General features: G+C 43.9%; 1 protein-coding gene across 3 annotated transcripts in view; it reads left to right on the plus strand.

The window, feature by feature from the left end:
- The window catches only part of LOC141994192 (H(+)/Cl(-) exchange transporter 5), a 97826-nt gene extending 87342 nt beyond the window's left edge, over positions 1-10484 (plus strand). For all 3 annotated transcript variants that reach the window (XM_074964370.1, XM_074964369.1, XM_074964371.1), the window contains 4 exons: positions 641-827; positions 4032-4430; positions 6914-7130; positions 7839-10484. In XM_074964370.1, the coding sequence (XP_074820471.1) occupies positions 641-827; positions 4032-4430; positions 6914-7130; positions 7839-7929 (894 nt within the window). In that variant the 3' untranslated portion in view covers positions 7930-10484. The remainder of the gene's footprint in view (positions 1-640; positions 828-4031; positions 4431-6913; positions 7131-7838) is intronic.
- Positions 10485-10895: the final 411 nt, after the last annotated feature.

The following is a 10895-nucleotide window of genomic DNA, read 5'->3' on the forward strand; positions in this document are numbered from 1 at the left end:
ATAGAGTTATCATAAACAATGCACATGGCTTAAGATCTGAGCCTAGTATACAAGTTTTCATTGGAAACTAATGGTGGAAGCATAAGACAGGAAAGGGGGGCAGTCTGTGGTACCTAAACCTTCCTCTGGGATGTCGAATGCCCCAGGTCTTTCCTTTAAATGGGGTGGGGGCTGGGGGTGATATTGTAAAGCATGGTGTCTGTCTCATTCAGTTCTTCTGTGTTTCTGAAATGATCAGTTGTCGGCTCCTCAGGCTAAAGCAAGGTTCTTTACAGCAGAGTTCTTCTCACAAACCTTGCACTGTTTTAGGTGTGAGTGACAGGTAAGTACAGTTGATTACGTAGGGAACTGAGAATGAATGTTACAGTAAGGGCTGTGTTATCCAGGCAGGCACCGTACACATTGTATTTTACCTGTTCATTCAAGATGTCCTAGCAGTGTCAGTACAGTATGTATCCTTCCCTCTGCAGGGAGCAGATCAGTACATAGTTTAACGATTATCGCCAACAATCATAGTTGATGATGACTGCCAAACTGATTCTGTGTTGAACTTCTAAGTCTGTTACCCCTCCATGTATGTTGACTTACTGTTGCAAACGTGCCTTTACCTTACACTGATGTGTTTGGATTTTTCTGGTAGGTCCCTTCGGGTCTCTTCATTCCCAGCATGGCAGTTGGTGCCATAGTAGGCAGACTGCTAGGTGTAGGAATGGAGCAGCTGGCTTACTATCACCATGACTGGACTATTTTCAGTGGCTGGTGCAGTCAAGGGGCTGATTGCATCACTCCTGGCCTTTATGCAATGGTTGGTGCTGCAGCATGTCTAGGTAAGCGATAAATATTTGCTGCTAGTTTAAAGGCAAAACTTAGTGTGATACTTTGTCAGTTATCTACAGAGCTGCCTTCAGAGTTGCAGAGAAATGATTTTGTGTGAAATGCTACTAGTTTTGCGGACTTTGAAACTGCTTTTATCTGGAGAGAGGAAACTTTGAAACTGCACTTTGTAATGCATTGATCATATTTCTGCCTGCTCTAGTTTGCACCATGATGTCCTTGGAAATGAGATGAAACACTTCAGTGGGAATTTCCTGAGTAAATACTTAAATCCCTGGTCAACCTAATTGATTTTAAGTCTTTCTCTAGGCTTTTAGTCCTTCTGTCAGCCTTTCTGCTTCATGGTACAATTCTTGTTTCATGTACTCTGTTGGGGGTTTTTGGGAGCATTTCATCCATTTAACAAAAACCCCTTTTTGTGAAGTAGAAGCATATCTGACTGGGTTCCATCCTGAGACACAATTCCCAACCTAATAGACTGCAATGTGCCTTATGCTTTCCAAAGATCTGTTTTGCCTTTGGTTTTCATCACAAGTCACACCAACTTCAGTTAACTCATCCAAGTGGAAGTAGTGTTGCAAACCCTGGAAATTTAGATTTATCTCGGTCCTGCTACTGCTGTTTTCAGAGAGGACACGTGTCTGAAAACTCAAAATACTTCCTTTTAGGCCAGTGTCCCCCAAACTTTTTATGTTGCACCGTTTCCCCCCCCCCCCCCCCACTCCAGGAGCCAGGGCTGGGAGCAGGACCACTGTTGGGGCCGGATCTGCGGCTGGGGCCACGGCTGGGGCCATTGGTCAGTGCTGGGGCTGGAGCCGCAGCTGAGCTGGGAGCCAGGGGCCAAGGCTGGAGCTGCAGCTGAGGGTAGGTCTAGGGCCAGGAGCAGAGCCGTGGCCAGATTGCGGTCTTGGGCAGATCTGGAGCTGGAACAGAGCTGAGCGCAGAGCAGGGCTGAGTGGCGCTCCCTTCCTACCCTGCCGTGCCCCCTAACGTTCCTCTACACACTCCTAGAGGGGGTATGCCCCACAGTTTGGGGACCCTTGTTCTGGTATTGGGGTTCTGTTAGGAAAAAAGAGTAATGCATTTGTTGAAATCTAAAATACTTCCTGGCTTTGGAGAAGTTCTGTAAAATAGGAGGCATGTAAACATGTTATTTTAGAACGTTATCAATCTTCTTGGAAGTAGATCAGTCAGTCACTTCCACTGTTGTTGGCAGAGTACTCCATATGCAATATTAAGCAATAGCATTAAATAAACAAGGTTGTTTTTAATGGTCTTTGTCACTGGTGGACAAATGCTGAAGTGGAGATGTCTCTTAAAGCAGAAGACCATTACTGGAGCAAAAACTCCCATATTATTGTAAAATGTAAAAGTAAAAAACAAAGCTTTAGAAGTAGCTGTGGGGACTCAGAACTCAAGAAGGCAGCTTCATTGGGTAAAATTTTCAAAGGAGCCCAAGTGCCATTTTCAAAAGTGACTTAGGAGTTTAGGTCACTCAAGCTCTTCTGAATGTTTTTTACCCATTTTTCTTTGAAAACCTATGTGTGTGTATTTCCCAGTGTTCAAAATGCTTGCGTGTAGCTAAACCAAAGAAGTTAAAAAGCCATTTGTATCCTCCCGTGGCTCTCCAAGGAACTGACGATGGCAACAATGACAGGGTCAGAATGCCACCTGGCTTGGCGGTACACCAGCCTGAAAGAAAGTAACTGATCATAAACAGTTATCTGTCCTTGTGGTTATTACTCAAATTGTTTCAGACCTATACTCTGCGTGTGTGAGAACAGTTTTGGGGCTAATTTGTACTCTTGTCAAGGAACAACTTTCCAACAAGCTGGGACTAAGAAACACTGGTATTTTATTTTTATATTTAAAAATTGTCTCCGGGGGTCCCACGTTTCCTGGCGGATTTCGCTAGCCTCAGGGGCTCACTGTGACCCTCCACATAGCCCTTCTCTCTCTAGAGGCAAGGGTCACAGCTTATTGAGCCATTTTCATCATAAGCCAGCAAGGGAGGTGAGGAGAAGCTATCCTCCCTCGCACAGTCTCTGTTGTGTCTCAGTGATTAATCGCGGAAGGGATGGGAAAGCTCTCTACTCCAGGCTCCAGCCCAGGGACCCTAATAGTAGCATCTATGGTAGCTGACTTTTTGGAAATAGGACATGTACAATTCCCTGGGCCACTTCCCCACAGCAGCCCCCACTCAATGTGTCCTTCACCGTTACCTCAGGACCTCCTTCCTTGCGCCTGATAGGGATTTGTACTGCTTAGTTCCTCCAACAGCGCAGCTTCCTCCTACAGCTCCTGACACGCGCACCTCACTGACTAACTGGGAGGCTTTTAACTAGTTCCAGCCAGCCCTTGATTGGCTTCAGGTGTCCCAATCAACCTAGCTATCTCCACTGCTTTCTAGAAGGATCTTAATTGGCCCCAGGTGTCTTGATGAACCTGGAGCAACTGCCATTAGGTTACCATGGTATCAGAGATTTGTTAGCCTGGGGCTAACAAACCTTTTCCTCACTACTTTACTATAGCCATCTGGCCTTGCCCTGTAACAGTAGTTACATGTATATTTATTACTAACTAATGGTTCTCAGTTCCTGCTTGCTGGGAAATTGATAAATAATGTAAATCTAAACTGTCAAAGGAAATAACATACTAAACCAATGTAGCTATCAGACACATTTCAGAGGTTCTGTTAGTTCCTCATGATAGCAGACCCACTGAATTTCATGATTCTGTCCACGAAAACATGAGGCAACAGTCCAGATCGGAAGTATGCCCAACCAGCTGATATGAATGTGTGTGGTTCCTTGGGGCTGCTTCTGTGTACTATGGGAGAGTCGAGGAACAACTCTGGCTTCGTGGAATTTAAGTGACACTGAGAACCAGATCTATCCGAAACAAACTTAATGACTCCTGTAATCCAGACTAAAATGTATAACCAATCTGCTGTAAAGCAGGGACATTTTGTAATTAAGTAACATTTACCTATATTCACATTTGTTTTCCAGTGTAACCTTGAAAATGTCCCGTCTATACGTAGAATGTGAAGACTAGGGATGTCCATCTGCTACATCTCAGGATGGCAGAGCTGACTTTAGTGTAGTATGCCTACATTGCACATCAGAAACAAGGGAGCTCTTGTTGGGAATCCCTAGGAGTGTTTCAAACTCTGAGACTTTTGTTCTCCTTTGCAGGTGGAGTAACCCGTATGACTGTGTCGCTGGTAGTCATTATGTTTGAGCTTACTGGTGGACTGGAATACATTGTTCCTCTAATGGCTGCAGCCATGACTAGCAAGTGGGTGGCAGATGCGATTGGACGGGAGGGCATCTATGATGCCCATATTCGTCTCAATGGCTACCCTTTCCTAGAAGCCAAGGAGGAGTTCTCGCATAAGACTCTCGCCATGGACGTAATGAGGCCCCGGCGGAATGACCCTGTTCTGACTGTCATCACACAGGACAGCATGATGGTAGAGGATGTAGAGGCCATAATCAATGAAACCACTTACAGCGGCTATCCAGTGGTGGTGTCCCGGGAGTCCCAGAGGCTGGTCGGATTTGTCCTCCGGCGAGATCTCATCATTTCAATTGGTAAGAGAAGTAAGGCAGAATGCAATGTGGATAAAAACTTCGCACTCAGAGACCAGTTACAACTTGTTAAATAGAGTGCAGTAGATATAGGCTTCAGTGAGCGTTGCCATTATACAACGCCTGTGATCAGGGCATGTAACTTCCATCACCCTGAGCATTGGTGTGCAAAGTGCCACTCAGCATGTGTTTGACTAAATCAATGCAACAAGAGCACTGCCATGGAGAATAAGGCTTTGACCCAGCAGCAACTAAAAATATTCTGTTTTATCGGCTGGCTTATTTTTGAAAGATGCTTTCTGCAGCTAAGCTTCAATGTGGTTGGAGTTTTGTTGGTTCCATGCATTTAAAAACAAAGCTTGAAAAGCACTTGAAAGAGTGGGTCTGGCTATTGTCTTATAGCGAGTTGTCAGTGTTTCATCCACACCCAGGGCCATTTGAGACTGTGCTGCCAACCCTGCAGATGGAGGGATCAAAGTCACAGGGTTCCCACCAACCTCCACTCCACCAGGGACAGGTTGAAAGGCTAGTGTGCTATTTGCTAGTCATGCTTCGGTGCCATTTGGTGGGAAGTGTGAGCAACTTTGTGTTGACCCAGAGCTTGAGAAATAAGGATTACTCCTCTTTCATCACAGCACTGTCTTGGGCATGTTGCAAATTCTCCTTACCCTCTTGCTTATCAGGAACTCTCCAATTAATTTGCAAACTGGACACCATCAGATTAGGCCTGAATAAAGACTGGGAATGCTTGGGTCATTACAAAACCTAAACCTAATGTCCCCAATACTAATTTCCCCATTGTTTCTCACACCTTCTTGTCAACTGTCTGAAATGGGCCACTCTTATTACCACTTCAAAAGTTATTTTTCCTCCGTTGGTATCCTGCTGTCAATTGAATTGTCTTGTTAGACTGACCTCACACTTGGTAAGGCAATTCACATCTTTTCATGTATATATACCTGCTCCTGTGTTTTCCACTCCATGCATCTGACAGAGTGGGTAGTAGCCCACAAAAGCTTATGCCCAGATAAATTTGTTAGTCTCTAAGGTGCCACAAGGACTCGTCTTTGTTTTTTCAAGGACACAAGCACTGTCTCTGGGCATGCTACCTGTTGGTGCCCTCCGTGGGATGGAATCCTTTTGCCTGGCGTGGCAGAGGAGTTTGCGCAGGCAGAGCAAACACATTCTCTTGAGCCCCCTAATGTAGCTTGTAAGGGGGGACCCAGATCTGTGTGAACCAGTCCTGTCCATGCTCGTGTTAGTGAGAGACTCTGTAGTGCACAAAAAACACCGGTTGATTTTGGTGGGAATCTGCAGGCTACATGCAGTACAGACTTCACTCACTGACTCTCAGTATGGGAATGCTTGTGCTTGATATGTATCTTTTTAAATATTTCAGCCATTGACAATGGGAGGGAAGGAAATGCAGGAAAGGTACATTACAGCTTAATGATTTCCTTCCTTGGGCCTGACTGCACTGGGGTACAACGTGGTCTCATTTAGTCAGGACTGCAGAGATTTTCCTGTGGAGTAGTTCCTGCTTGTTGAAGATGCACAAAAAAGAATTCATTCCCAGTGGTCAGCCTGACCTGATTGGTGAATGTCTAAGCTGGGCCCCATTCTGAATTCAGACTTTTGGAAGTCAGGCCAGCTGCTCTCCTTGTTATTGTAGGCAATAATGATAATTAAATGGTATCCAGACACTGTGGCTACTATCAGATTGGCCTATTGTGGTTGGGAGGTGAAGTCTGCTACTCTCATTAAAGTAAACTTTACAAAGGTGGAGAGTACCTTACCTGAGCCATGTCTTCAATGACTGGGGGGAGTCTTCTTTCTAATCAAGTGTACATAGTGATCCTTATCTATTAAATTGCTATAAAATATTCTTCTGTACTATATATGAAAGGAACCCGATTCAGTAGCTGGGTAAGGGTATTGAACATGTTGCATACCCCTGTGTGCCTCAGTTTGCCCATCTTAAAAAGTTCTGTATAGATGGGTAGATTGAAGGTCCTTTTATGACTAGTGCTATGTAAAGGCAAACTATTATCCCTCTCTCACTTCTCCTGAGCAGCAGATCTGTGCCCAGCACTGTCCTCTAGTCATCTCCAGAAATGCTCTTCTATAGGTGGGTTTCTTGGCAGCAACAAGGTGATGCAACTGGTCTGGCAGCACCAAAAAGTTAATCCATACTCTGTTGTGAATGTGTATGTAATGTGCTGAGCTGAAGTAGCATTCAGGAGTGGGATGATTATGGTGCCCCAGGGGCTGGGATATCTTCAGCTGAGAAAAGGGAGTTGGTGTCCAGTGTCGTCACCCCGCCCCCTCAGGTGGCTGGAGAGATGACTTGGGAGAGAGCCTCTGCTGCTCCTTTGCTTGAGTAGATGAAGGAAGGATCCTTTAAAGCTCTGTGAATGGGAACAGAGGGAGGAAAAACCTGTGCTTTAAATGTCTTCCCTTTATAACCCACAATGTCTCTCACTCAGAAAATGCCCGGAAGAAGCAGGATGGAATTGTGAGCACTTCAATTATTTATTTCACTGACCACTCTCCTCCGCTGCCTCCGAGTTCCCCATCCATGCTCAAACTCAGGAGCATCCTGGACCTCAGTCCATTCACAGTGACAGACCAAACGCCCATGGAGATAGTTGTGGATATATTCCGCAAGCTGGGACTGCGCCAGTGCCTCGTCACTCACAACGGGTGAGAACGCCGCACAGAGGAATTTGGGCTGAGAATCTAACAGGGTAGCGCTGAATGCAAAGCATTAAAAATTGCTTGTTGAGCTCAGGAAGTCAAATTCTTCTCTCCTTTTCAACTGATGTAAATCCTGAGTAACCCCAGTGATTTAGTTGGAGTCATTCTAGTTTTACATCTGTATAATAGAGAACTCAAAGCATAGAAAAAGTAAAAAGCAGGGGTAGCTCACCATCAAATTGCATTAAAACAATAGACCTTGCTGGTAAAGGCAGTAAACAGTTTGAGAGGGGTTAAAGGCATTAGGCACAGCACCATGTCAGATCACCGCACCTGAGAGACACAGTCCTCTTCCACTTGAGCTGTGTGGAGGAAGGGCAGAGGGCGTGCGCGTGTGTGTGAGTACATTGGTTTTAGAAAAACCTGTGGAAGATGGGTGTGGGGGAAGAATTAAAATAAATGGTTGACTAATATTTGTAGATCTGCTTGTTTAGATAAGGATATCCAAAGTGGATTGACCAGTGGTCTGATCAGACATGTAAATTCCACACTTTTCATAGAGTCTTAGCATTCTGAGCCAAGGAAACATTTGATGGTCATCATGGATTAGAACTGCCATAAGAGAAGCCATGGTCATAAAGAGAGAGAGTCACTGTGGGAGGAAAATCAGGGAAAGGAGCTCATATGCTAACAATCTGTTAATTAACTTTTCAGGAAACTACTTGGGATCATTACCAAAAAGGATGTATTAAAGCACATTGCGCAGATGGCTAATCAAGACCCAGATTCCATACTCTTCAATTAAAAACAGACTAATAAGTATTGGTGTTTAACACAAAAATGAAACTTTATAAAAGACCGTGGATTTTCTCTTCTATTTTTATTAAGAAACTGGAGCTATCTTCAGAGTTTTCCTGTATGGAGCTGAAGATCATCATGTTTTTTCTACAAAATAACCAATTGCACTACGTAATCTGTGGAAATTAATTTTCTCTTTAGAAGAAAAGACTATTATAATGCTTTTGTGAAGTTGCATTGGAAAGATTCCATGAAGGAGTAAAAGCAAAATGCTACAGAATTAAATCTGTTCCCTTATTTTATTTGAACTTTGATAACTAATGTTGGGAGGGGAAGAAAAGACTATCTAGTTTTAAGTCTTCAAAAGCCATGGAGGAGAAGGATGACTTTTGCACACAGCACTAAGATGCCTGAGAACGAGATTATCATAACTAAGGGCCACAATTCCCAGACAGCTGCTTGGTGAAAACACAAATTTGATCCTTTTTTTAGGTTTCTAAAAGCAATCAGCAAAATGTAAAGGGGGCTTTTTGAGTTCTATATTTGAACCCAAGGTGAATCTACATATTCCTGCATGCAGTGTCCAGCTAAATGAGGACTTGTTTTGGAAGCTCTGCTTCTAATCAGAATGAAGCTTCATTTTAGTCTTCTCTGAATGTATTAAGTTACCCTCGTTAAAAGTACCCAAAGGGAGAGCAGAAGGGCTCACTGGTTATATTCTTGCAACTCTCCCCTTGTTGGCTAAGACCAAGGATTTCTCCTTCTCTATAATGAGCAATTGAAAGGGTTAAGACAGAGTGCTAAGTTATTGCCCAAGTTTTACTGCACTCCTTCCAAATGATCCCTGATCACGTTACAGATATTGCACAACTGACTTCTTTCTTAATCAGCAGTGTCTTTATGTTGAAGGGTATGTCTATTTTATTGGAGTTTCCCAGATCCGTATTGTTTACATGTATGCATATTCTGTTCCCTTCTTCCATGCCCTTTACTGTGCCGAACTCAGGATGGAATCCTGTCTCTGGGAATGAGTAACACTGCCACTTTATGCACATTCTCCATCTGCTGTCTGTTTTATTACCACCAACTATGCAATAAAAAACCCTTCCTGTTCACTCCAGCAGGATAATTTATAACCTGGATGGTCCTTCCCAATTCTGTTTGTCCCAGATTCTAGCAGATTGAATTGGTGTCAATTAATGAGATCACTTGACCATTTACTGATGCTTTCCAAGTACTGAAATACAATCAGAAACCAGCCTATTCATTTTAGCACCCACCCCAGATCAATTTATAGACATGGCTAAGGATTAGCAATGGAATGCAGAGCTGCCATTCACCTCTTGCTCACCGATTTGAATTCAGGGAAGTGGCCAAAAGTTGACAGAGCGCCAAATACTTGGCCAGTGCTTTTGGCAGTTCAACTATCAAGCTGCCTATGAGAAATGAGTAGTGTTCTTAGTCTAGTTCCTGATGGGCAATTATTGGGCCATTAAAACAGGCATTACCTGTAGCACAAGTTGGCCATTTTTTTTTGGCAGTCTTGGCTGGGGAGCTGGGGGACTGAACTCCCCCCATCCTTAGACGAGGTCCATTCAGAGTAGCAGGCAACGTGGGAAGTTTACACCATCTAGGTTGCCTTTGATAAACCTGTTCTATGGGTAAATCAGACTTCCATGAGCACTAAAAGTTCACTCCAGTGTAAATGAACTAGTTTCTGTTTTAAGCACAAAACAAATGTTTTCAAAGCCTCTCCAGCAGTGGGCAGCTGTCACTGTTGCTTCAGCATCCTAACAAACAAGACAACAGCAGCTGCTACTTAAATCATATTGAATAGGAGAAGTCAAGTCAGCCGACCAGAATGTTATCACCACATCAGTATCTTCTGCTTGGAAAATAAAAGCCTTGACTTTGTCTTCAGCATTTCCTGTTCAGCAGGAGACAGCTGTTTGTTCCCTTTTTTACAGGAGGAGCGGAAAATGTTTTCAATTCAGAACAAGTAGGTTTTAAATTGTTATCCTCAGCTCTATCAATGGGTTGCCCTTGAAGTCTTGGTTTACCCTTGAAAAAACTGTTTTGTCCTGTTTTCCAAGTGCTGTCGCTGATTCCTCAACAGACTAATGCTTTATGTGCCCAGTGTTTGTAAGGAACACCATGAAAAGCTATTTTTGGCTAAATTATAATCAAGCCTGCACCCAACAAACAAATCTATCTCAGCTGGGGAACAAATGTCATTTTGTGTACTCCATGCCGTATTCCGAACACAGAACTTTGCTCCCTTTTCACACTTCAGTTCTAGGAAGAGACAAATGGCTTTAAGTTCACATTTCTTGTAGTTACCTTAGGTGTGGAAGACTCAGGCTCTCAAACATACACACCCCTTCGTCCTAATTTAGTCTCTTTGAGAGATGTTATCGTTTGGACCACCGTATTCAGAGGGGGTTTAAAATGGCTTGCAAGATTGCCCAGTCCTGTCAGTATGTTGCATTCAAATGGATTCACATGTTAGGTTCCCGTGTCATATGGGGAAAGGAACTGCTGTTCAAGCACACTGTGGGCCAGGGGAGGAGATGGAAGACAAAAACAGCAGCGTTGAACATTGCAGTGGGCTAGTCCAGTGTCGCCCATGTTCCAAGGAGAAGGGGAACAGAGAATCTGATGCCCAAACTGCCATAAGCCATAGGCATATATACCTGTTGAGTAGTGAAAACAAACCAGGATAAGTTATGGAGAGGAAAGGGTTTTCCTGGAATGCTGCTCACTAAATAAAATTTACTGCGCTGAAAGGCTCTTGGGCTTAACAGCAGGAAATATCTGCCTGGCATCCATACAAGAACGAGGTGTGAGCCGACAGATTGTTAGAATCTTGCAGCGTTTCATCCACCTTACGTGAGTTTACTTTGGATTTCAGACTGCACCAGCTGGCGTCCAAAGGGAAGTTTGCTCACTGCATTACGCAGTAGATTCCTCTTG

The sequence above is a fragment of the Natator depressus genome, chromosome 9, assembly GCF_965152275.1.
Source record: "Natator depressus isolate rNatDep1 chromosome 9, rNatDep2.hap1, whole genome shotgun sequence".
NCBI lineage: Eukaryota > Metazoa > Chordata > Testudines > Cheloniidae > Natator > Natator depressus.